General features: G+C 44.2%; 1 protein-coding gene and 1 long non-coding RNA gene across 5 annotated transcripts in view; one reads left to right on the top strand and one right to left on the bottom strand.

Annotated features, from left to right (window-relative positions):
• UBP1 (upstream binding protein 1) overlaps window positions 1–8,284 on the bottom strand; it is a 53,178-nt gene extending 44,894 nt beyond the window's left edge. The window contains exon 1 of one of the 3 annotated variants that reach the window (XM_054019500.1): window positions 7,506–8,284. In XM_054019500.1, the coding sequence (XP_053875475.1) occupies window positions 7,506–7,618 (113 nt within the window). In that variant the 5' untranslated portion in view covers window positions 7,619–8,284. The remainder of the gene's footprint in view (window positions 1–7,505) is intronic. The other 2 variants (XM_054019498.1, XM_054019499.1) reach the window with 2 other exon arrangements.
• An 811-nt stretch (window positions 8,285–9,095) lies between these two features.
• LOC128832162 (uncharacterized) lies at window positions 9,096–13,089 on the top strand. 2 transcript variants are annotated; one of them, XR_008443922.1, is made up of 4 exons: window positions 9,096–9,234; window positions 9,812–9,966; window positions 10,718–10,771; window positions 12,340–13,089. It is a non-coding gene; the product is annotated as an uncharacterized LOC128832162 (long non-coding RNA). The 2 variants fall into 2 exon arrangements; XR_008443921.1 differs by having other exon boundaries at window positions 9,096–9,966.
• The last annotated feature ends 14,406 nt before the right edge of the window (window positions 13,090–27,495 follow it).

Here is a 27,495-nt window from a genome sequence, read left to right as displayed (position 1 = left end):
ACGTATTTTTATTTATAAATTACAGTAAGTTTAGCATTTAAGTCAAAATTTCAAATTTAATTTTAAACAAGTTTATTTTTTAAAGAAAAATATGTTTAATGTAAACAAAAAATCTGATTTCAATAAAAAGCATTTTTTTTAACCACTCTGGACTCTTTATACTTTTGGCACAGGTGACAGTCATAATCTCTACTTTTTGCCGAGAAAAAACTCCTCTTACAAGCAACCTTAATTCTGACATCTTCTAACTTTTGAGTGCAAGATTTTACCACCTTAAAAATGTGGAAATTTTTATATACAATATCACTTTTTATTAATGTTCCTAGTCTCCAATGGAGAAAATCAGAATGGCTGAGCTCCAAAGAGCTTGAATATTTGCTTCAAGCAAACAATGCCCAACTTTATGCTTCAGACAATTTTGTCTTCACATCCTTCTCACGGTGACCTCTATCTTCTTCTGTGCCAGCCCTACACCTGGAAATGTCTTCCTTGCCTGGTCCACAAGGTCACCTCCCTTTCCAAACACAAATCCTTTCCGAACTACTCCTCTGTGAAGAAAACAACTGGCTCCCAAGGCCACAGAGTAATTGGGGAGTCGTCATATTTATATAAACAAAAAAATCATTTTATCAAGAATTTTATAATCAAAAGTGACTCTATAACTGGCCACTCTTAATTTTGTTTTAGATCAAATGACCTTTTTATGTAGTATGCAGTGCATTGATATCCAGCTTGTGGTCCAGAGGTCACTTGTGGCCTTTGGGGCTCTAAATTGTGATTTCTCAGGGTGAATGTATGTATTAATGAGTATTTGATAAGGTAAAACTTGTGCTCCCACAGCCACACTCTGCAATGTTAAAGGAAGTGCTTGAATCATCCACATAACTACAAGAAGGAGGCAGAAAGCATCACATCCCCAAATCCTCCCGAAGCTTCTTTCCCGGCAGTCCAAGGAACAGCTCTGATGAGAGTTGGGAGCACTCAGAGGAAGCAGCTCCTGGCCCTTCCCTGTTGCAGCTGCTCAGAAAGTCCCCTGCTACATTATAGAAGAGAGGACAGTAACTCTGGCTACTCCACTGCCTTCTTCCCTGACAGGCTGCGGGAGCTTCAGAGACAGCAGGATGGAAACTCAACTGGCTATGAACCTGAGCCAAGGAAATCACCTAGCAAAGGATGGCTCCCCTTTCTCATACAACCCACAGTAATCCAGGAAAAGGAGCAAGGAGAATCGGAGAATCAGCCACCAGTTACATCTCCCTTGTTCTCTGCCCATCTCAGAACACGTTAGAGAAACCAGTTGGCTGCCCCAACTTGTTCCAGCTGGTTATAGTCATGGGATCAGTGCCATCGGGGATACTGAAAAGCAGTATGCCACAGCCACTCTGCTGCTCTGCTCCCCACACACACACCTTCTATCACAGGTTGTAAGGAGGGAGGCATAGGAACTAGCCAGGCAAGTTCAACAGAATCTGTCTTGAAGTACTAGGTACACCTCTACCTCGATATAACGCTGTCCTTGGGAGCCAAAAAATCTTACCGTGTTATATCAAACTTGCTTTGATCCACCAGAATGCGCAGTACGGCCCCCCCGGAGCGCTGCTTTAGTGCGTTATATCCGAATTCGTGTTATATAGGGTCATGTTATATCGGGGTAGAGGTGTATGTCTCCTTAACCTTTTAGAAATGTGTTCAGCCATCAAGCTGAAAAGGTTGGACACCACTGATCTAGAACATTGGGGTCATTACCATAAATAAAAATGTACAGCAGAACAAAAAAACGTAAACAAATTTACCATTCTATTAAAAAGGTATTTGTAATATGTAATGCATATTGTTTTATGTATGACATTTTTATAGTATAAATTTTTAGATTGTAAGTTCTTCACGACATGGATTATGTTTTGCACAGCACCCAGTATAACAAAGCTGCAATCATAATTGGAGCAGGACTTCTGGGATCTACTACAAATAAAATAAGGTTATATTCATATAAATTCTGCTCTATATTTGTATGTGGAAAAAAATAGCCGAACACAAAAAATAATATTTAAAGTGCAAAAGTTGTTTGATCTATTGTTTAAAAAAGCAGCTCAGAACTTTTAAAATGGTCGAGGAAAACTCAATGATCACTTAGTGTTTTGCAAACTGGGGGCCCCACTGATCAACTCCACCACCTCTCTCCCTGTGCCTCCTGCACGGCGGGGAACAGCTGTTCAGCGGGGTGCAGGAGGCGCTGGGTGGGAAGGGGAGGAGTGGGGACGGGGTACACTGGGGAAGTGCACAGAAAGAAACAGGGAAGAGGAGGGACAGGGGTGGAATGGGGGCAGGGCCTGGGGCTTAGCGAGGGCCTTGGGCATCCCTGAAAATTTTTAAATCAAAATGGGGGTGTTTGGGTTGCTAAAGCTTGAGAACCACTGACTTAGATAATTTGATGTGTGTAACTATACGAGAAGTCTGGACAAAAATTCAAGTTTGTTTAGAAAGCCATGTAATGTTACGGGAACTATATTAAACAGTAATTTGATCTGTCAAAAGTAACAGTGCCCACAAATACATAAAAGAAGTGCATACTGAATCACTCGCCTAAATGTTTTACTTTGTCAGTGCAGAGCTTGAAAAGTTTATCAGGCATTTAAAGATCTGAGACAAACATATCAGCCAGACACCAACATAACCAACAAGGGGAGGGGGGACCCCAAACTGTGAGATCCAAACACACACACACACACATCCCATTAGCGGGGAATTGAACTGGGAGTTCTAGCCAGCTAGTGTCCATGGATCCTGTTCAATTGCAAGGTCTCTGCTTAGCAAGGGAATAGATTATTTTTGAAGTTCCACAAACATCCAACACCCCAGGCTGTAAGGAGCTCCCTCAGATACTGTCAGGGTGAAAGAATGATTGTGTTAATTTCAGCTCCCCCAACCTTCATTCTTTGTTTTGGTTCTTACTTCTAAGAGACCCAGTTCCAACCCCAAGGCCACTCCTAACTCTCCCAAGCTGCAGTCAAGCTGAACAGATCCTTTAAGGGCTTGTCTACAATTGGAAATCTACTGAAATAGCCATACCAAAATAACTACTCTGGTATAAGCTCTGGTGTTAAGACTCTTGTTCCAGAGTAAGAATACTTTTTCCCGATTTAGCTTAATCCTCTTCTAGAATAAATATCTGCACATGGGGTTTATGCCGAAGTAACTATTTCATAATAGCGGTTTTGGTCAATTTACAAAAGTGGACAAAACCTCAGTTTCTCTACTGCACACACAATTTTGAATAGTAGCAGTTTAACTAACAAGCATTACACTTCCCACTAGGGTGACCAGACAGCAAGTGTGAAAAATCAGGACGGGGGTGGAGTGAAATAGGTGCCTATATAAGACAAAGCCCGAAATATCAGGACTATCTCTACAAAAATCGGGACATCTGGTCACCCTACTTCCCACATGAATTTACGTGATTTTTTTCTAGCCCACTGTTAATGGCTATGGTTGGCTCTCAGTTACAGAGTTTAAATAAACAAATCCCCAAATGGTAGGCCATATTTTGGCAGGTAACTTATGAATACTGAAAACTGCAGTTTGTAAACCGAAATAGCCAGTTTTGAAAAAATTAAGTATAAAACATGAAAAAACTATATTAGTAATCTGATTTAGTTTAAATGAAGGCTCACGGCTCACATGATATGGAAAGAAAAAAATTCTCATTCCACCACAGAAACAGTGAATAGTTTAAGATGAACGTTTTCTCACTTGACACAGCCTTCGCTATTTGATGCCTTATTAAAAAAAACAACACAAAACACACTCATTTGCCCCAAAAGAACCAAGTGTGCTCCATCTGGATTATGTTAACCCTCTTTCAGAGTATTAACCATTTACACAGCTTAAGTAGTTTTCACAGGGCTGCGGAACCATACTGGTTTTGGTCACGAACTTTGACAGGACCTACTTTAAAAGCACTTAATGTCACGTTTCTGTGAGTGTCATAGCTAGTATAGTTACTTGTAAACTGCCAAAATTATCATCACTGAAAGAAAAATTTTTAATTTTTTTTCCCCTCCAGTTCAGGGGGTTGTTTTGTTTTCTGTACATTTAACAGCACTAGGTACATATCAAGTGTCACTGTTTCATATGTAGAGTTAGTTTCAGTGTAGCATAAAGAACGCTTCAACAGATGATCAGAAAAAGATTTTTAAAATGTATTTTTAAATTTCATGATCTACTATTTAAAGAGTATCTTATCTCCACACTGATTTATACCTGCCTCTGGAGATTTCCATTACTTGCATCTGAAGAAGTGAGGTTCTTACCCACGAAAGCTTATGCTCCCTATACTTCTGGTAGTCTTAAAGGTGCCACAGGACCCTCTGTTGCTTTTTACAGATTCAGACTAACATGGCTACCCCTCTGATAATTAAAACTGAGTAATTTTAAAAATTACTCAATTCCAGGTTGACAGCATCTCTTTAAAATCTACATTGATTAATAGACATCCACAGGTATTCTATTTGGATAAATGCTGGACTGGCTGACAACTTATACTTCTGGACATAAACTGACCATCAACTTGGGTGAGAATCCCCACATAGAAAAATACTGTTCAGGTCACTAAATACATTATGAAGACTGGTAGTGGGGCAGGAACCACATGCTAGTCTTCCTTTAGAGAGACAGAGCGTGGACATATGATCTAGAGGTTTATTTCTATATAGCAAGCTTATTTTTCAAAAGATGAATACATTCTTCTGTCACTTCCTTCCAGAGATTACAAATATTGGACTTCTCATCCAAAAACAGGCACAACAGAATGAGACTCATGGTCACATTCTTTACATTCCATCGCTTGCTTTTATTTTTCCATTTATGTCACCATCATTAACCCCAATCATACCCTACTATGTCCTACTGCAGATACAAGACCTAACATATTGTTGGTACCTAAAAACCCAGCCTATTTGGGTAACCGACTCTGAACTTTACCCAAAGAATAATACAATCCCAATTAGATAATTCCTTTGACCACATGCTTACAGATGAAAATTGCAAAATAGTGCTAATGTTTTTGCCCATAGGTTATCTAAAAAGAACTTAGTTTGTGCTTTATTGTAACCCTAAAAATACGTGCAATATTGACTTTAGATTCTTACATGCAATTTCACAACTTAAAACCTTTTTTTTATTTAAAAATGGTTTAACTGCTGCTGCTATAGCTACTATTTGAATGATAATTTCTCATGAGATGATTTATATAATCAACAGCAAAATCTCAGATTGGGTACCAAACACAAAGCAAGACGTGACTGAGAAAAGAGGAGCATTAGCGTAGTAAGGCATGGATTCACAGGATGCAGCAGTACTCGAGCTAAGAAACAATACCATGCAATAGGAAGAATTAAAGTTTATAAGCATGGAAGGAAAGGCATCATAAACAAAGCTCATATCAGAATTCCTCAGATAGATAATACAAAGAACCAACACATTTTAACATGACTACTCAAGTCTTTTTTTTTAAAAAACCACACCTTTTCTTTCAAATAAAGAAAATGCATCAAAAATGGGCGTATAAAATCAACTGACGTTTGAGAGGAAGCCTGAATAATTTAAAATAAATAAATAAAAAGTAGAATGAGTTAATGCTAACCAGACTTGTAACAGGGAATAAGAAGTGTTTAAAAACATACTTGAGAGAAGAGTTGTATTAGCAACTAGATTACTGATAATTAAAAAAAAAAATCTAAGAAAAATAAAGAGATGGACAATAAGAAAAATTAACGTCACAAAAATGACTGGATTATAAAAACAGCTCGGGCAAGAACTGCAGGCCCCGCACCACCTGGCACACAACTTCATTCCCATTAAATGAAGCATCTCAGATCTTGACTGAGATAAAGAGAATGGGTCAGAAAGATGGGCTACCACAGAGGAGAGCTGAGTGAATAAATACCAACAATCTCGAGTGGGAATGAGCTACCTGTGAAGTTGATAATAAAAGAGAGTATCTAATTTTTCAGATTGGCAGACCTTTAACAAAAATCGCTATTTTAAAAGCGCAGGTAAGTGAATTAAATGAAAATCACCTTAGCAGGTATACACACTAGAATACCTGGACTTTGAAGACCACTCAGAAGCTTCAGCGAATGTTCAGTTTTGCCACCAAACTGATTAGACTAAGCTACCAAGAGTATAGAAACACCTGTGCTTTACATACTGTATTTGATACCAATTCTTTTGTGGATTAAATTCAAGGTACTCGTTACTTGACAAAACCTTAAACTGAATAAAATCCAGTTATCTCAGTAGCCAGCTATCACCTATGCACCAGTATGTCATCTGTTTTTATGAAAATGCTTTATCTGGTCCAAAGATGATGTGCACAGAAGGGCAGCATTCTAAACAGCAGGCCCTCGCCTCTGAAATTAGGTCCTATTGGATACATGTCCAAGTCCACTCCTGGTTACCTTTACTGCCCAATACGAGATCTGTCTCTTTGTCTAAGCTTTCCCAACCAGGTGCTGGAACTTCTTGGCACGGAGCCTACGGCTAGGTTTTCTTTGCCCTTTAAGGTTAGCTAGCTTGGTGTCACTAGTAAAGGAAGGAAGGTGGAATATAATTTATTTATTCTAAATTTAAATTTGAAGTGCACCCAGATGCCAATGGTGATTGGCCCCTTAAACACTTCCAGTGGAAAAGAACACCTGGAAACCCATCATGGGAAAATATACCTAATAAGAACAGACTGTACAATTGGGTATGAATTGGAAAAGTGACATGGTAGAAAAAAAAACAAACAATAAAAGCCATCACTATTTTAGGTTGCACAGAGACTCAAAGTCACCATTATTAAGCAAAAGATGAGCTGCCTAATAAAAGTACAACTAGATACTATGCTTGAAAGAATGCTGACTATTAGAGCTCATAGAAGAGCAATAAAAGTTATTAGATAGTTAACGAAAAACTAAATAAAAACAGCTTAACTAATTAACACCAATTTTGGGAAATATGACAGATAACCACCCTGAAGGATGCAAAAGAACAAGAAAGAACACAGATCTAAAACTAGCAGCGCTTATGTTAAGAATATCTGCACTTTGGAAAGACTTCCTAAAAAGGAATGTACCTAGGTTGCAGAAGTCCCATCCCCGGAGACGTTTAAAGCTAAGCTGCACAAGAGGCTCACGGCAACCCTGTACTAGTCTCTGCAAACATGGGCTACTGTAGACGGTGCCATCTGGCCGTCCGCGTCCCCACCCCAGTACGCGTGATTGGGGTATGGCGGTATCGTCGCTGTACGAAGACGTAACGCCCAAGGCGGGCTCTGGGCACATGTTGGAGGAGAAAGGGTCTGGGGTCTGGCTGCTCCCCCCGCCCCCGCAGCGGGGCAGAGGGTACACGCTGCGCTGGTACCTAACATGTGGCCAGGCACTGGGAGCGCCGCAGCGGCAGCACTGACGGCGTAGCGGGGCCTGCTGGCCGCGGCGGTCCGGGGAGCGCAGCGGGGCGAGTACCTCATGCTGTAGGCGCTGGCTCCCAGCTCCTGCCCGATGCCGGAGAGGCTGGCATCGAAATCGTGCGCCAGCCCGGACTCGATCACTTCATCCATCTTCAGCACCCACGCCATCTTCCGCCGCTCGGCGCGGCCGGAGGGGAGGAGCAGCTCAGCCCCGCCGCCGCCGCTACTCCTGTGGGAGGCGGTGACTCGGCGGGGGCGGGTAGGGCCCGGGGGAGGCGCCGAGAGCCCGGGAGAGGAAGGGGAGAGTCCGCGTTCAGCCCCGGGGGGGCCCTTTCCCCGCGGCAGCAGCACCAGGGCGCGGGGCCGCTCTCAGCATCCTGCGCTCGCCCAGCCGCCGCGTGGGGCCCGGGACCCGGCGGCCTCGGCCCGGACACAGCAAGGGGCCGCCGCCGGCCGAGCTCCGACCCAGCCCAGCGGCGGGTGCCGCATCGTTCACGGGAGAAGCGGCAGCAGCACCACCCCCTGCCCGGGGACCCGCCGCTGGCTACAGCTCGGGCGGGGACCTGCCGCCGGCGACAACAGCCCGGGCCGCCAGCGCCGCTTCCTTCCCGGTACCGCTACGGCTGTCCCCGTCTCCCCGGCCAGGCTCTGAGCACCCCGCTGAGAGACGCGGCACCGCTGCTTGTCAGGCGTTCCGGGGACTGGGCTCTGCTGGGGTCTCCGCTCCAGCGCGGCTACAGCACCTGCACTAACATGGCGGTCGGCTATTTCCCCTTCCCCGTTCAGGTCCCCTACCGGGGCGGGACTTAGCCATAGCGAGGGGGAAGGTTGGCTGGAGCTTGTTGGCGGGCAGCAGGACTGTCCAATCAGAACCTCGAAGGGAGGCAAAGTAGATGGTAGCCAATCAAAAGGCAGTGCCCCAGGCCCCGCGACGTCGATTGCGAGCGACTCCGGGAGAAGTGACTATAAAGCCCAGCATGCATTGCGGGACCTGCTTGCGATAAGCCTTTGGTGCATGCTGGGAATTGTTGTCGCCCTGGTAGCCAGTATTACAGGCCGCCCTCATTGGCGGCGCTGATTTGGGACGTATCTGCACGGACAGCGCTTGCGTTAACCCTGCCCTTGCTACTGGTTGGAGCCTAAGACTGACAACTGTAGGAACCAATCCAAGCTGGAAAGGGAGGCGGGGGCTCGGTCTCTCTCCGGGAAAAGGAAATGGGCGGCAGTAGAGTAACAGGCAAAGCAATGAGCAGGACAGCCTGGGCACGTCACTGCCTGGGGCGGGGCCTGGCTCCAAGAGCGCCTGTGGGCTGGGGGGGGGAGCATCTAGTGCAGTGCAGCGGCGAGGCAGCGTGCTGGGTCCCCCCCACCCAGCAGGGAAGCGCTGGGCCTCGGGGAGGGACGTGCTGCCCCCTTAGCTCCCCGAGGATGACCCCATAGCAAGTGGGGGAAATCGGGATGATGTAACAGGCAGCGATGTAAAACAAAACCCCAGAACGGGCTCTGTAAAACCAAGACATCTAGGCCCCTCCCTCCGTAAACTCGTCATTTTTAAAAAAGGAAGAAAATTAACAAACACTGGGAAACAAATGCGTACTTAGAGCTAGATCAGCCCCCTGACCGACTACAGCTGAGGTCTATAGTGTAGCCAGACTAGTTTAGTAAGAAACTGTAGTTCTAAAGCCAATAAATATATAAGCTGTAAAAAAGAAGCTGAACTGAGAGCAGGACTTTGGAGAGCTTTGGAATATTGGGCTGGGTTTAAGGAATGACTTCTGAAAATGGTAAGGATACAGAAATGTGGCAAAAGAGGTAGGAATGATATTAAAGTATCACAGTATGCTAAAGGCATGGTGCCATACACCGATACCAGATTCGGAATCCTTGAAGAGAATAGAAATAAAGTAAAAGTAAATTTTTAATCAAGGGACGGAGGTTGTGATATTCACTTTCCAGCTATCTCTGTAAATGTATGTGTTCTTAGTCTAGAAAGAGAAAAAAAATATATAATGGATCTTGCACACATTACTCCAAAACACAAGCCCCTGCTGCTAATTCAGTATATTGGGCCTAATGTGGGGTGCATGAATATGCCTTCTCCTAAGGCTTTCCTCTTCTCTCGGGTGGAACTGCATAGATTCCAAACCCAATATAAGGTTTCCCTTGATTGTAATAACTAGAGCAGTCTACAAAGAAAGGGTAGCTTTTGAAGAAATCTTTCTACTGAACCAATGGTAGAAAAAGCTTCCTTTTCGCCTTCCCCCTTAAGCTCAATTGGTCAGTATCTGGACACACGCTCCCCTTGGAGCCACACAGATATGTTGTTCTAACAGGTTTCACTGCAATATGCTTTCCTTGCAGCAGGAAGGCCCAGTGGGCTAGGTCGGCATTTGGGACTTAGTATCCAATCAGGTAAAGGATGGGCAAGAACTGAAGGGGAGTGTGCGATGACTGTTATATCATTGGGCTGAGGCCAATCAGGAAAGAAAAATGTTGGATGACCCAATTAGTGACCAGTGAGTAACTTTTCACAATTGTCAAATTGAGCTCTACTGATGACATTAAATGTGATGCTGGGGCCAGGTTGCTGCACTTCCCACCACCAGTGAGTGCAGGCCCGGCCCTGCTGCAGTCATCGGGGGAGGGGGGAAGGAGCGGAGCCTTTGGGGAAGAGGTGGAGTGGGGGCGGAACAGGGGTGGAAAAAGGCGGGGCTGGGGCAGAGGCTGGAGCAGCACGAAGCTGCGCAGGGCACCAGGAAATTTGGTGCCCCACGCAGCTGCCTACTTTACGTATGGGTAAGGACGGCCCTGATGTGAGGCATAGGCCAGGGGTCTGATTTTCCCATGACTCTCTTGTGAAGCCATAACTGCCAACCCATTAACACTCACTGCCACCTCCAGATGATAAGGTATCAGGAGTTGGAGTGATCAACAGTGAAGCTGTGACAATGGCCTGTTTCAACTGGAACATTGCTTGTATGTGTTGCTCAATCCATTCCCCTGAACACACTTGTGTAGCAGTTGGTACAAGGTATCTAAGTGGAAGCAAAATTAGGAATGAAATCTCTGTGGTACCCAGTCAAACAGAAAGGATCTTAAAGCCGCTGGATCCTTGGGTAGAGGCAATTTTTGGATTGTGTCCACTTTCTATTGCACTGGGGTTCTACCCCATTTTGTCAGGGTGAGACCTAACCAAGAGACATGAGTGGCCATTAACTGTGCCTTAGCAGGATTGCACTTCAAGCCTACTTTCTTTATTATCTGCAGGAGCTCCTCAAGCCTTTCCAGATGTTCCTTCTTGGTATGGGTCACTAGACAAAGGTAATCTACATACTGGAACAGAGCCATTATTGGTTTAGAAAATTGCGACAGTACCTACCTAATCTAAGCAGGAAATAACGCAGGGGAACTTTTGTACCTCTAGGATAAATGGTTCCAGGAATATTGGATCCCCTGAAAACTAAACACAAAATCAGTACTGGAAAATGTGGGCCAGTATAACGTCCAAAACCTATTGCTGATGTTGAGGACAGTAAATCATGTGGCCTATGGATCAAAGGACTTAATGAGATATGGCAGCTTGGCCACCATAGGGGCACAAGTAGATGTGACCTGATTTAGGCATCTCTAAATCAATGGTTAGACGCCAGGAACCATCTGGTTTCTTAACAGGCCAAATAGGGGAATTGGCTGTGGAAGTACATCTATGTAGAACTCCTTAGGTCAGTAAGGACTTAATAGTCTCGTCTATGTATTGTTTGGCTTGACCTGGGTAAGGATATTGTTTTGGGGCTGGTACATCTCCTCCTTCAGGTTAGCTTTGCATTCTGAAAGATTTGTCAATTCCTATAGACTTGTATTGGAGAAGGCAAGGAGGAACGGAGGGCAAGATATTGCCCACAAGTTTTTATTTCCTCGTGTTTTATTTCTGGGTTTGGCCAGGGGGCGGCAGGCAAGGTAGGATTCAAAGAGTCACAAGCTGAAATGGGCGCTCTCCTCTCCAGTCCCTGGCATGCAGCAGCGGGCTAAGTGCAACTGCAACAGGGCAATGGGAGCATGTCACCTGCTTTGCCCTCACAAGTCCGTCCTGCACCCCGGCTGGGGAGTTGAATGCTGGGCTCTCGCTCCAGCAGGGGGGCATGGGGCAGGTAGGACTGTGAGGCAGAGAGTGTGTGGCCCTCACGCCAAAGCAGGGTTGGGAGGGTAGAAAGCTGGGGCGCAGGGAGGTGGGTTAAAGCAGCTTAGCTGCCCTCCACGCAAGAGCCCGCAGAGCTGCCAGCTGTGGCGTCCCTCCCTTCTCTCCCCAGGGAGCAGCAGAGCCTCCTCTGCCTGCAAATCCTGCAGCCCGCCCGCTCTCCGAGCATGCCATGCAAGCTGGTCCTGGCTGCACAGCACTGACAGCACAGCTCAGCCCCAGCAGGGGTCTTGCGCTTCCCGCTGCAAGCTGCTCCACGCTCCTGGCTGCTGTGCAATCTACAAGACAAAGGAGCTATTACTGTGTAAATGTACCTATCTGTATCCATTCACAATCTAAGGACTTCGGCCATTTAGAAAGCCAGTGGAGAGCAATTCATTGGGAGTGTGGTTCTTATCATATACGTCCTACCTCCCTACAGTCTGTGATCTGCAGCTAGCATCTTGATTGGCGGCGGTGCCCCCAAATCTTGGCGCCCTAGGCTGCTGCCTAGTTGCACTGGCCCTGGCTGTCACCCTTCCCCTGACTATATATGAAGTAGCACCATCCCAACCCCCCTCAGTTCCTTTGCAACAAAAGCCCCTGAGAGGAGACTCCAATGCAGAGAGAACAGAGGGTGTGTCGTGGAATACACATTTGCATTACATCTCAAAGAGCCACAGTTACAGTAAGTAATGGTTTCTTCTTCGAGTAGATGCAGACATGTAGTCCACTTAAGTGACTCGCGAGCATACCCCAGTCTGGAAGCAGGGCTTGGAGTCTACTTCAATAGGGATCACAGGACCACCCTTCCGAGGTCTTGTCTGCTCTGGAAGATGCGGTAATAGCATAATGATCCGTAAATGGATGGATGGATGACCACATGGCCGCCCTGCATATGTCCAATATGGAAATATCACTGAGGAACGCTGTTGATGTTGCTTGTGCCCTTGTGGAGAGAGCCTGCATCTACCAAGGAGGTGTAGCCAAAGCTGTCTCATACCCAGCCTTGATACAGGATGTTATCCATCTAGAGATGGTCTGGGCAGAGCCCACTTAGCCCCTTCATGCGGTCTGCATAAGACACGAACATGAACTGTGGGTGTGATCACAGCATTGCCTTATCCTTGGAGAACTGAGGGTAAGGCGGCTCAGCCATTAAGGTCTGCAACTCTGATACCCTTCTTGCTGATGCGATGGCTATCAAGAACATAGTTTTCTGAGACATGAGTGGCAGTGGGTAGGATGCAAAGGGCTCTAATGGAGGGCCCATCAGAGCTGCAAGAACTGCATGTAGGTCCCATAAGGGAACCAGTTTTTTCGACCAGAGGATGTAAGCGGAGAAGCCCTTTCAGAAATCTCATCACCATGGCATTGGAAAAAACTGACTTCCCTTGTATCAGGGGATGGTATACGGATATTGCTGCCAAATGCACCCTCAATGAACACAAGGCCTGATTTCCGAAGATGTGACAAGATGTCCTGAATGGAAGCTTCTGTCGGTTGGGTCCCGTGGGCCAAAAACTTCTTCCATTTTGCTAACTAGGCCATGCTAGGGGAGGACTTCCTACTGTTGAGTAGGACTTTTCGGACTGCCTCTGAGCACTGCTCTGCCTCTTCATTTATCCATGCAGCAGCCATGCTGTGAGATGCAGAGAGCTGATCGCAGGATGGAGGGTGCAGCTGTGGTTCTGAGTGAGCAGATCAGGATGGAGAGGAAGCGATATGGGAGGCTAAATTGACAGAGGAAGGAGATCTGAGAACCAGCACTGTCTTGGCCATATTGGAGCAATGAAGATGAGCTTGACCCAATCTGCTTTGAGCTTGAGGACGACCTCAGGAATGACTGGAATAAGTGGAAGGGCATACAAAAGATTCAACCAACCAGCCAGCTGCAGTGAAAGGCATCAGAGAGGGAACCCCAGCTGAGGCCCTCTTGAGAGCAGAATAGTCGATGCTTCCTGTTTTCCCTTGTCACAAACAGATTGATCGTGGGGCTGCCCCATGTTGCAAAGATGACCTGGAGAACACTCTCCTTCACTCGTGGCACAGGGAGAAAACCCTGCTGAGATGGTCCATGAGACGATTTTGCACCCCTGGCAAATGGATTGCTATTGGGATGATGTCTTTGATGCAAAATTTCAACAGGTTGATCGCTTCCAGGCAAAGTAACCTGGAATGCACCCCCTCTTGCTTATTCACATAGTACATCACAGTGGTATTGTCAGTGAGTATGTGAACCACTGAGTGTCTGATGCGGTCCTGGAAGGCACGATATGCATTGTGGATGGCCCGAAGTTCCAGCATGTTGATATGGAGTGAGGCTTCCTGTTCCAACCACAGGCCCTGCACCCTCCATCAGTCCAGATGTACCTGCTAACCCAGAAGGGAAGCATCAGTAACCACTGACTTAGTCAGAGAGGTCAGAGCGAAGCGGACTCCTTGGCACACATTCCATGGGGACTCCCACCAGCACAAGGAATTTAGGACTGGTTGAGGAAGGTGAATCAATCTGTCCAGGTAATGCAGGGCAGGGCAGTAAACCATCCTGAGCCACATCTCAAAAAGGCGCAGGCGCAACCTAGTGAACTTGACCACTTGTTTACAAGTGGACATGTGGCTCCACAGACTCAGACAAACACTGACTGAGAGGGGGACCCCGTGCAAGTGCACTGAGTGCACATTGGTTAACCGGGGACTGGCTCTACAGCTACAATGGGGGGATGGAGTAGAGAGTTTAAGCTCAGTATGTAAATAGCCATAATTTAGAAGTGACTAAGTGTTTCAATGAAAACTGGATTTGATTTAACCAAATTGCAAAACTTAGGAAATTATATACCATGCACATGTAGCACACTTTGTGTGCATTTTCCTAGTAAGATTTCAATCCTACTATCTAACTCTTATACTGAGACAGAGTCCCACTAAATTAGTGACACAGGAGGGGTCTGAATTAAATCATATTGCAGGATTGGGTTCTAAACTCAAAGTATTCAGTGAGGCTAAGAACAAGAACAAAGGTGCTGAAGGAGGGTTCTATTCACTTTATAAGGTGCACAGGAGGGAACGCCACTCTCTGATACATCTTTAGAACTCTGCAGCACCTACAATTCGCAGGAGAGGAGCTCAGTCTTCCAGACCTCCTATGGCCCAGGAGTCAGGGTGTTTTGGTGATGACAGCAGCAGTTCCAGACTGGAATTTATTCACATTTTTAAAAAAATATTGTGTAAGAAAGCAATTCCTTTTTATGTTTACATTTCCCCCGTCTCATTTCTTAAAAAAATAAAAATAAATTTCACATAGAAAAACACAGGGATCGGTCTTGGGCCCGGTTCTGTTCAATATCCTCATAAATGATTTAGATAATAGCATAGAGAGTACACTTATAAAGTTTGCAGATGATACCAAGCTGGGAGGGGTTGCACGTACTTTGGAGGATAGGAATAAAATTCAAAATTATCTGGAAAAACTGGAGAAATTATGCCAAGTAAATAGAATGAAATTAAATAACGACAAATGCAAAGTACTCCACTTAGGGAGGAACAATCAGTTGCACGTATACAAAATGGGAAATGACTGCCTAGGAAGAAGTACTGCAGAAAGGGATCTGGGGATTATATAGTGGACCACAAGCTAAATATGAGTCAACAGTGTAAGACTGTTGCAAAAAAGCGAACATCATTCTGGGATGTATTAGCAGGAGTGTTGTAAGCAAGACATGAGAAGTAATTCTTCCGCTCTACTCTGCTTTGATTAGGCCTCAATTGGAGTATTGTGTCCAGTTCTGGGTGCCACATTTCAGGAAAGATGTGGAGAAATTGGAGAAAGGCCAAAGAAGAACAACAAAAATGATTAAAGGTCTAGAAGACGTGACCTATGAGGAAAGAATGAAAAAAAACCTGGGTTTGTTTAGTCTGGAGAAGAGAAGATTGAGGGGGAGACTTAACAGTTTTCAAGTAAATAAAAGATTGTTACAAGGAGGAGGGTGAAAAATGTCTCTCATTAATCTCTGAGGATAGGACAAGAAGCAATGGGCTTAATTACAGCAACGGAAGTTTAGGTTGGACATTAGGAAAAACTTCCTGTCAGCATGGTTAAGCCCTGGAATAAATTGGAGGTTGTGGACTCTCCGTCACTGGAGGTTTTTAAGAACAGGTTAGACAAACGGGAATGGTTTAGTTATTACTTAGTCCTGCCTTGAGTGCAGGGGTCTGGACTAGATGATCTATTGAGGTCCCTTCCAATCCTATGCTTCTATGAGTAAGAGAACATTGAGGTTGCACAATTGAGTGTGGAGTCGGGATTGCACACTCAAGCTGAACTCTGCCTCCTTACGCACAGCCATTACAATTCAGTCTTTAAATTTAAAATATATGTGGAGATATACCTATCTCCTAGAACTGGAAGGGACCCCAAAAGGTCATCGAGTAAAGCCCCCTGCCGTCACTAGCAGGACCAAGTACTGATTTTGCCCCAGATCCCTAAGTGGCCCCTCTCAAGGACTGAACTCACAACCCTGGGTTTAGGAGGCAACCACTGAGCTATCTCTCCCCCAATGATCAAATTACATGATCACATACTATTTCTCAAAGATACTTTTTTCCTTACAACCTTAGATACAGCATGTGTATGCCAGTGAGTCAGTAAAAAATATTTAGGAACAGCACACAGCAAACACTACCTACATCACTTATTACATAAAACACACATTACGAGAACACAAGTCTTTGTCCCACTCTAATGGTTTGCCTATATAAAAGGTTTATGAGCTTTCCACTACAGGACTTAGTCCTTTAGCTCAAGTGCCAGGGGCTCATGCTTTTTATGGTGAAGGTGTAAGATTCATACCCTGCTCCCCACCAAAGTGAGGTCGGTAATATACAGATTAAGGGTAACAATCAAGAGTAATAGTGAAAAATTGCTAGTATACATAGGCCATCTGAGTTTACATCTAAAGGTACGTCTACACTTACAGCAGCATGTAGAGTACGGACCTACATGCTCAGCTAGCCTGGGTAGAAATAACAGCTTAGATACTGAGGCATGGCTTAGAGTGGCCTACGTGCCTGAACTCTAGAATATACACCCTACCTAGCTCTCTACACACCCAAGCAGTGCCTCCCACGTCTAACTGCTATTTTTAGCAGTGTAGTGTCCTGCTGCCTCCCCACTGCCAGAGCCTTTCACTGCCTTGTGTAGCTATGCAGCACAGTGAGCATGGGTGCAGCTTTTCCTTGCGGTGTGACGGGCAGCTACACAAACCCTACATGCCGCCGCCATGTAGTCAAGATCTAAGATAGCTGCCTAATTAACTATTTCAGCTTGTCAATTGCACCTAAGGAAAGCTATGCTCTGCTCCTGCTTGAAAAGAAAATGTAGAGAGTACCTGGTTGTTGCCTAAAGGCCTGATCCTATTGCCATTGGTTTCAGGATCAGACCACTGATTATTAACATAAGAGAAGACAATTTACATAAAAAGTAGTAATAATTTAAGATATACTGATAACATAGATAGCATAAGTATACAATACCACCACCACCACCCACCCAGACAGAGAGTTTAGTAATACAACAGGTTGCTACACATGTATGCCTAAGGTCAAAGAAAAGGTTTTATAAAGTATAATTGAGAAATAATGTGGATCATGTAGTTACAGACTTTCATAAAGGATTCTCGTATGGGAGCAGCCTGATCTTTCAGTTGAGTCTGTGTGGGTGCGCCGCTGCTTCCTCACAGAACCCTGTTGACTTCCAGTTCCAGGACTGGGGCCCAACAATTCAGCAGGGATCTGCCAGAGCAGAGCAACTTGCAGTATTGTGACCTAGATTTGAGCAGGCTGCCTAGACTTGTTCATTTCCTGAGTATTTTTGAGTACTTAACACTGCAGCATAGGCCCTGTTTCTGAAAAGATCTATGCATGTGCTTTCCTTAACACATGTGAGTAGCCCCTCTGTACAGGGCCTCACCCATTACATCGTATGTTTATTAGTATAGTACAGGAAAACTCTTATTAGCCAAATTCCTATTATCTGAATTCCAGATCCCCTGAAATTTTTATACTGAAATGAATTTTGATTATATAAAATCCCACTGAATGATTCTGGTGATTCTGTAACAGACCATCTGAATTCCACTTTTTTGAGTTATCAGGATCCAAATATGGGTTTCTTTTTTACATTTCTAATCATGTAAATTTATAAACACATTTCTAATAGATTTCAGAGTAGCAGCCGTGTTAGTCTGTATCCGCAAAAAGAAGAACAGGAGTACTTGTGGCACCTTAGAGACTAACAAATTTATTAGAGCATAAGCTTTCGTGGACTACAGCCCACTTCTTCGGATGCATATAGAATGGAACATATATTGAGGAGATATATATACACACATACAGAGAGCATAAACATAAAAGCAACATCACTTGCCACATAACCTCAGCCATGCAGAACACAACGCCATCTACAGCCTCAGAAACAACCCTGACATCATAATCAAAAAGGCTGACAAAGGAGGTGCTGTCGTCATCATGAATAAATTGGAATATGACCAGGAGGCTGCTAGACAGCTCTCTAACACCACATTCTACAGGCCATTATCCTCTGATCCCACTGAGGATTACCTAAAGAAACTACACCATCTGCTAAAAAAACTCCCTGACAAAGCACAGGAACAAATCTGTACAGACACATGCCTAGAACCCCGACCAGGGGTATTCTATTTGCTACCCAAGATCCATAAACCTGGATATCCTGGACGCCCCATCATCTCAGGCATTGGCACCATAACATCAGGCTTGTCTGGTTATGTAGACTCTCTCCTCAGACCCTACGCTACCAGCACTCCCAGCTATCTTCGAGACACCACTGACTTCCTGAGGAAACTACAATCCATTGGTGATCTTCCAGAAAACACCATCCTGGCCACTATGGACGCAGAAGCCCTCTACACCAATATTCCACACAAAGATGGACTACAAGCTATCAGGAAGTATCCATGATAATGTCACAGCTAACCTGGTGGCTGAACTTTGTGATTTTGTCCTCACCCACAACTATTTCACATTTGGGGACAATATATACCTTCAAGTCAGCGGCACTGCTATGGGTACCCGCATGGCCCCACAATATGCCAACATTTTTATGGCTGACTTAGAACAACGCTTCCTTAGCTCTCGTCCCCTAACGCCCCTACTCTACTTGCGCTACATTGATGACATCTTCATCATCTGGACCCATGGAAAAGAAGCCCTTGAGGAATTTCACCATGATTTCAATAATTTCCATCCCACCATCAACCTCAGCCTAGATTAATCCACACAAGCGGTCCATTTCCTGGACACTACTGTGCTAATAAGCGATGGTCACATAAATACCACCCTATACCGGAAACCTACTGACCGCTACACTTACCTACATGCCTCCAGCTTCCATCCAGGACACACCACACGATCCATTGTCTACAGCCAAGCTCTAAGATATAACCGCATTTGCTCCAATCCCTCGGATAGAGACAAGCACCTACAAGATCTCTATCAAGCATTCTTAAAACTACAATACCCACCTGCTGAAGTGAAAAAACAGATTGACAGAGCCAGACGAGTACCCAGAAGTCACCTCCTACAAGACAGGCCCAACAAAGAAAATAACAAAACACCACTAGCTGTCACCTTCAGCCCCCAACTAAAACCTCTCCAGCGCATCATCAGAGATCTACAACCTATCCTGAAAGATGATCCTTTACTCTCACAGATCTTGGGAGACAGACCCGTCCTCGCTTACAGACAACCCCCCAACCTAAAGCAAATACTCACCAGCAACCACACATCACTGAACAAAACCACTAACCCAGGAACCTATCCTTGTAACAAACCCCGTTGCGAACTCTGTCCACATCTCTATTCAAGTGACATCATCATAGGACCTAATCACATCAGCCATACCATCAGGGGCTCGTTCACCTGCACATCTACCAATGTGATATATGCCATCATGTGCCAGCAATGCCCCTCTGCCATGTACATTGGCCAAACCGGACAGTCTCTACGCAAAAGAATTAATGGACACAAATCTGACATCAGGAATCACAATACTCAAAAACCAGTGGGAGAACACTTTAACCTGTCTGGTCATTCAGTGACAGACCTGCGGGTGGCTATATTACAACAGAAAAACTTCAAAAACAGACTCCAACGAGAGACTGCTGAGCTAGAATTGATATGCAAACTAGACACAATCAACTCCAGTTTGAATAAGGACTGGGAATGGCTGAGCCATTACAAACATTGAATCTATCTCCCCTTGTAAGTATTCTCACACTTCTTAACTGTCTGTACTGGGCTAGCTTGATTATCACTTCAAAAGTTTTTTTTCTCTTACTTAATTGGCCTCTCAGAGTTGGTAAGACAACTCCCACCTGTTTATGCTCTCTGTATGTGTGTATATATATCTCCTCATTATATGTTCCATTCTATATGCATCCGAAGAAGTGGGCTGTAGTCCACGAAAGCTTATGCTCTAATAAATTTGTTAGTCTCTAAGGTGCCACAAGTACTCCTATTTCTAATAGAAACATCCTATTCAATATTCCAAACAGGACAGATGTAAAATTATAGCATTTTACATAGTCTGAGAATTTTCAGAAACATATTTTAAGATAGGTTACTAAAGGTTTATATTATATACTGTGACAAAGTTCCTCCTCTGCCTTGGTGGGTCCTGCGCTTATTGGTGGATTTGCTCACCTCAGAGATTCATGGCAGCCCTCAGTTTGGCCACTTTTGCCAGTGGCTCAAACCTGCCATTCACTCAGCTAACCTCATCACTGGCCAGCATGGGGAAAAGGAGGAGAACAATCCCTGCAGTCTCTGCTGGACCACCTAGTGGGTTGGGGGACAGGCCAGAGACTTTCCCCTCTGGTGGGACCCACAGTCCAGGTCAACTCCTCTTATATCTAATAGGGAGTTGGGAGCATGGGGGGAACCCGGGCCTGCTCTCTACTCCGGGTTCCAGCCCAGGCCCCTGTGGATTGCAGCTGTCTACAGTGTCTTCTGTAACAACTGCATGACAGCTACAACTCCCTGGGCTACTTCCCCATGTCCTCCTCCCAACAACTTCTTTATCCTCACCACAGGACCGTCCTCCTGATGTCTGATAATGCTTGTACTCCTCAGTCCTCCAGCAGTACGCCTACTCACACTCAGCTTTTTGCGCGCCTCTTGCTCCCAGCTCCTCACATGCACCTCATTAACTGATGTGAGGTCCTTTTTAAAATCAGGTGCCCTGATTAGCCTGCCTGTCGTAATTGAGTCTAGTGGCTTCTTAATTGGCTCCAGGTGTCAATTAGCCTGCCTTAATTGGTTCCAGCAACTTCCTGATTGTTCTGGATCAGCCTATTATCTTACTCAGGGAAAAGGGACCTGCTTAATCTGGGGCTAATATATCTACCTTCTATCACTCTCCTGTAGCCATCTGGCCTGACCCTGTCACAATACATAACACTACATTCAACACCACTGTAAATTAAAGTTTATTCCAAATAAAAGTAAACCAAGTTATAAATTGTGATTCAAATACAATAGGCAAGACCATCCTGAAACTCTGTACTTACCTGAGTTCTTCTAAAAGCTATTACTCCTTTTATTAGAAATATTAATTTTTAGTTTTAACAGCTTGAATACCAGAAAGTATTTAATTTCTGAAGTAGTAAAGCAAATTCATAGCCCGTGGAAGGATTCTGATGCAACTGGCTATGTATTGCATCAGAATTTCACTATGTACAATTTTCATTGGCATGTGTTGAACTTTACATATTATGCCCTCCTACACATACTTTTGCTGCAGATCACCTGAATTTCAATAAATAATATGCATTTCCACAGTAGACATGAGATCTCAGTGTCTTTATGAATTTATAGGATTATTCCATATACATAAAAACCCACACAATTTATATAAACGGGATATGGAATTAGCCCACGTTGTACGTTTCAATTGTAAATTAAATTTTACGATTAGTTATATATATAAATATATTTAGTGGTAAAATATTGATATTACTGTTAGTAGCATATGTATTGTGATATAGTTTGCAAAAACAATGAAGTTCTAGTAATGAAAGGCTCCACTGCAGAGACTGCCATTAAATCTTTTCTGGTAAATGGGGGAAAGCCTCCAGATTTCTTATATGAATTACTGGATTTGGAGGGTTCTTTTGTAAGAATCATATTCTTTTAGCATGATTTCACTTTCTTCTATACATGTACTCTTTTTGAAAAAAAGAAACCCTCATGTTTTTAAAATGAAGAACCCTTGTCCATTATTTTCTTACCGCAGATAGTTGCTGTTACTGGTGGGATACTGGTGAGGATGATAGTGTTCAGGCTGGTTGTGCCAGAAAAGCATTTTAGGATGAGATGATGCACTGTGCTCTACTAAGAGATGGTCACTGCTGTGATAAGGAAGAAGAAAAGCAAAGTCAGAAATAAATTCAGATTAAAGTTGCTGGTTGGTTTCCTCTTTCACCATTAGATTCAGCTGTTGCTAGTGAGTTTGCCAGGGGTCAGTCTCTCTGGGGCAGGAAGGCAGGGAGCAGTACTGCAACAGCAGTTTCTCCCTCTGCCCTCGTCCCCTCAGCTCTTCACTAGTTTGTTCTGCTCTCAGCTGCCACGTTTTATTACTAGCTATCCTGTCATCAGGTGCAGCCCAGACATCAGCCACGTCCAGCTGCTGATCTCCTCCCCTCTATTCCTCACTCTCAGTGCTTCCCTGGGCAGAGTTGCTGCCATTTCTGTGAACCAGAAGAGGAAGCTGCACTATGGATAAAGGAAAAATGAAAGTAGCTTTTGATCTCTCCCCAACAATCTCTCTCTTTGTGCAGTCCATTAAAAATACTTGATCAACATAAGCAACAAAAGCATTGCTGAAACGAGAGAAATGGGAAGCCTCAGGCATTTGTCTGAGGCAAATAGAATACACCAAATATTTGCCTAGGATTTGCCTTCTCGATAGTGTTTGATACTTTATCGCTTATATCTATTCACTGTCTACGTAGTTTCAGTGGCAGGCTACTACATATTGTAACACTATCCTACCATCTCTTTCCTCTCTCCTAGGGTTAAGCATTTTTTCTTAATCAAAAGTTATCATTTCTGATTATTTGACAAAATATTTCCTATTTGGAACACGAAAAGTCTCTCGTTTCAATCTCTTTATACATTGATTTTAGTGGTTCTTCCTCTCTTTGGATCTAAATTGCTAGTCTCTACTTCTGATGCCTTTTTCTTATTCCTCTTTTTCACAAATATAGTTTAGAACTCCTGTGTTAGACCCAAAATATTCTAGCCAAAGGTGTAGACAGCCAAGCACCATGATGAGGCTTGGCAGAATTCAGATTTCAATTTTTATTCTTAATAAGTTTGACCAATATATATGATGCTTATTTTTAACCTTTTTATTTTTATTGATTTAAATGTTCACATTTGCACAAAATTATGGAAATTAAGCATTTCATCTCTTCCCCCCTTTCACAGTTACAGGAAATTATGAGGGAAGGTCAAGCAATTGGGGGGGTGCCAAACAATAATTATTTAATGACAGTAGATGTTGAGATTCAAAAAGTTAAAGCTTTATAGTCATTAAAATACAAATTGTCAACATCACATGTCAAAATATACGAAGTAATCAGCCTTAAATCAAAATCTAATAAATTCTCAAGCAGCATTTTTCTTGTATTCCCTATATATACACATTTCAATTATTATTGATGGAAATATTTTTTCATCTGTTTGTGTGTGTCCGGTGAAATCAACATTTATCAGCATTTACCAATAAAAATCTAATCCTTCCCAAGCCTAACCATGATGTACAATTTTAACTTCCTGCAGATATTAATTGAGCCCTTTATTAATACCAGGCTAGATCTATCTGCACCGCTGTGTAAGACCTCGATTCTGACTTCAGCAGAAGTCACAGGTGCTCATCAGCACCTCATAGGATCATGTCATAGGCAAGCATTTATGCACAGGCCAACTTTAACCATGCAGTAAAATAACATACTTAAATGAGACTGCTCATGTGCTTGCACTTAAATGTTTGGTTGCATCAGGGCCTTTGTGGTTACACTATGTAGCAGTGTGCATGTATATTACAAGTGGGGGAGGGGGGGAAGGGAGAAAGAAATGAGCCAGTGTAGGTAAAAATTTCAAATGCTATGAGCCCAACTCCCATTCAAGTCAATAAATGAGTAAATGCTTCAGACTGTATTATTTACATATATTACAATTCAGTGAACCATTATATGTTTAGTCTTTTTAAAATACACATGAAAACCAAAAGAGTACCATTTAGACATTATATGATGGTCTAAAATTAGAGGAGTATTGTCTAGAGGTTATAGCATGAGACCTGGGACCCAGAATACTTAGTTTCCAATTCCCAGCCTGTGTAATCTTTTGTAAAATGGGAATAATTCTTCTGTTGAGAGTATTGATTCATTATTCATAGAGTATGAAGATCCTCAGATGAAAGGTACTGTAAAAAGTACAAAGTAAAATACTATTGTGGTACAACAGAACACTGAGCAATAGCATATGGAACAGTCTAGCTCAGGGGTGTCCAATCTGTGGCTCCGGAGCCACATGCGGCTCTTCAGAAGTTAACATGTGGCTCCTTGTATAGGCACTGACTCCGGGACTGGAGCTACAGGCGCCAACTTTCCAATATGCCAGGGGGTGCTCACTGGTCAACCCCTGGCTCTGCCCCAGGCCCTGTCTCCACTCCACCCCTTCCCCTGAGCCTGCCATGCCCTCGCTCCTCCCCACCCAGAGCCTCCGGCATGCCACAAAACACCTGATCGGGAGGAGCGGGGAGGGAGGAGCTGATCAGTGGGGCTGCCGGTGGGCGGGAGGCACTGGGAGTGGGGGGCAGGAGCTGATGGGGGGGCTGCTGATGTATTACTGTGGCTCTTTGGCAATGTAAATTGGTAAATTTTGGCTCCTTCTCAGGCTCAGGTTGGTCACCCCTGGTCTAGCTGATCAGTGGTTACTATTTCAATACTTTCTTCTAATTAAAATTCCTCTGTTTTCACTCATTGTTATAGCAAAATACCATAACAATATATTGATACTTATCGTAAACCAAATTTTAAGTTGCTTTATATTGGGATAAACTACTCTGCCTCCAACTTTAATTTATTTACTTGTTTGGAGTACTGCGGTATGAAACACTGCACACACTTCCCATTGCTCTTGACTAACCTCTAAACATAAAGGAATGCTGTTAAAAAAATCAAAACAAAACAACTTTCGTTCTTGCCTGTCCTGATGTTTGGAGACAAATAAGAATGAACATACAGTACGTTCTTAGCCTTATTCTGTTTATTGTTGGAGGGCTTTTCTTGTTTTGTTTTATAGCATTTCTTGGGAAGCATATAAACTACATACATTTCTTCAAAGGAGCACTATATACATCAACAACAAAGCATTGTTTATTTAAAACACCTTTAACTATAAAGCTTATGTTTTGCAAACGAAGACACCAACAAACAAAGATAGTCAGATCCAAGATTTAAGGTGGGATGTGAGACTGTTTTGTGAATGGGTGGACATGCAGTTCTGTACACGCTTCAGTGACAGTGTATGAAAGTTTTAATGGTTGGATTGTTCCCAAGAGTTTGACTCAAATGTGATGCTATCTACATATGTGTAAGGCTAAGATTTTGTCTCAGTTATTTTTAGTAAAAGTCAGGGACAGGTCATGGGCAATAAACAAAAATTCACAGAAAAAAATTCACCTGTCCCTGACTTTTACTAAAAATACCCTGGGTGGGAGTGATGGGGGACAAACAGCGTTGCTGGGACTTGCAGCTCCTCCAGCTCCAGGGGCACTCACCCAAACTCAGCTGCTGGCAGCCCTGGTATTGGCCACTGGTCAGTTGTTCAAGCAGCTGCTGCTCCAGCAGCCGCGGGGCTGACAGTTGCTCCAGCCCTGCCCGAGAAGAAATCATGGAGGTCTCGGAAAGTCATGGAATCTGTGACCACTGAGACAGAATCATAGCCTTACCTAGGTGTCATACTGAGTTTGTGGAATCAATTTGTATGTGGAACCAATAGACTGATCCATGTCTTCAGTTGATTATTAGATTGCCCTTTGTTATGAAACTACAGTAAGAACAGCTGCATCAAATGCATTGGGGCCCTCCACAAGCAGGTGGCAAGACTGGTTTGATGAAAATGATGCAGAAATCCAGGCCTTACTTGCTGAGAAGCACAGCCTGCATCGTGGATATCAAAACGATCCATCCTCAGCGGCAAAGACGATCGCCTTTATCAACACTCGCAGAACAGTACAGAACAGACTGCACAAAATGCAGGAATTGTGGCTGAGTGCCAAAGCAGATGAGATACAGGCATATGCGGACAGGAATGACTATAAGCAGTTTTATGAAGCCCTTAACACACAATGGTCCACAGTCTTCTGGGAGCTTTCCCCTCCTGAACTCTGATGGTACTGTGCTCCTTACAGAGAAGACGCAGATTCTCCAGAGATGGGCTGAACACTTTGAAGCAATTCTCAATCGCCCCTCAGTCATCAATGATGAGGCCATTGACAAGATGCCCCACGTTGCAGTCAACGACTCCATGGATGCTTCACCAGAAGAGGACGAAGTGAAGAAAGCTATCAATCAGCTGTCAAGTGGCAAAGCCCCAGGGTCAGATGCCATACCAGTAGAGGTGTACAACGTCGGTGGACCCGTGCTGCTACGGAAACTCACTGAGCTGTTTCGTCCTTCTGGAAGCAGGGAACCATTCCACAAGAATTTAGAGACGTGTCCATCTTGCACCTCTATAAGAGGAAAGGCAATCACCAGCTATGCAACAATCACTGTGGAATCTCGCTGCTTTCTACAGCGGGGAAAGTTCTTGCACGGGTTCTGTTGAACCGATTGATCACTCACCTGGAGAAGGGCTTACTGCCAGAATCACAGTGTGGCTTCTGCAAGGGACGCGGGACTATTGACATGATCTTCGCTGTGCATCAGCTACAGGAGAAATGTCAAGAGCAGAATCGTGAACTCTACACAACTTTTGTGGACCTCATGAAAGCATTTGACTGTCAGTCACCAGGGCCTGTGGAGGATCATGTCAAAATTTGGCTGTCCAGACAGATTTATATGAATGGTACGTCAATTTCATCATGGTATGATGGCTCGTATCTTGGACAACGGTGAAACATCTGAGGCCTTCCCAGTCACCAACAGCGTCAAGCAAGGGTGTGTTTTAGCACCCACTTTGTTCAGCATGATATTCTCTGCCACTTTGACAGATGCCTTTCAACACTGCACTGAAGGAGTAGGCCTGAAGTATAGAACTGATGGGAAACTATTTAATCTGAGGCGACTGCGTGCCATCATCAAGGTGAAGGAAACTGTACTTCGAGACTTTCTCTTTGCCAATGATTGTGCTCTGAATGCTAGTATGGAGCCAGAAATGCAAGCCAGTATGGACAAGTTTTCAACTGCATGCAACAACTTTGGTCTCACCATTAACATCAAGAAGACTGAGGTCATGCACCAGCCAGCTCCCCACGCTTCGTAGTCAGAACCATCCATTACTGTAAATGGACAGAGACTTCAGACAGTGGACCACTTCACGTACCTGGGCAGTACCCTTTCCCGAGCAGTGTCAATCAATGATGAAGTAAACTGCAGAACTGCTAAAGCCAGCTCTGCATTTGGCTGATTGCGCTCCAATGTTTGGGAACGTCAAGGGATCAACCTACCAACGAAGCTGAAGGTCTACCGAGCAGTGGTGCTTCCAACTCTGCTGCACGCCTGCGAGACGTGGACTGTCTATCGGAGTCATGCACGAAGGCTCA

The sequence above is a fragment of the Malaclemys terrapin genome, chromosome 2, assembly GCF_027887155.1.
Source record: "Malaclemys terrapin pileata isolate rMalTer1 chromosome 2, rMalTer1.hap1, whole genome shotgun sequence".
NCBI lineage: Eukaryota > Metazoa > Chordata > Testudines > Emydidae > Malaclemys > Malaclemys terrapin.
This window is presented reverse-complemented; position numbering and strand designations above follow the sequence as displayed.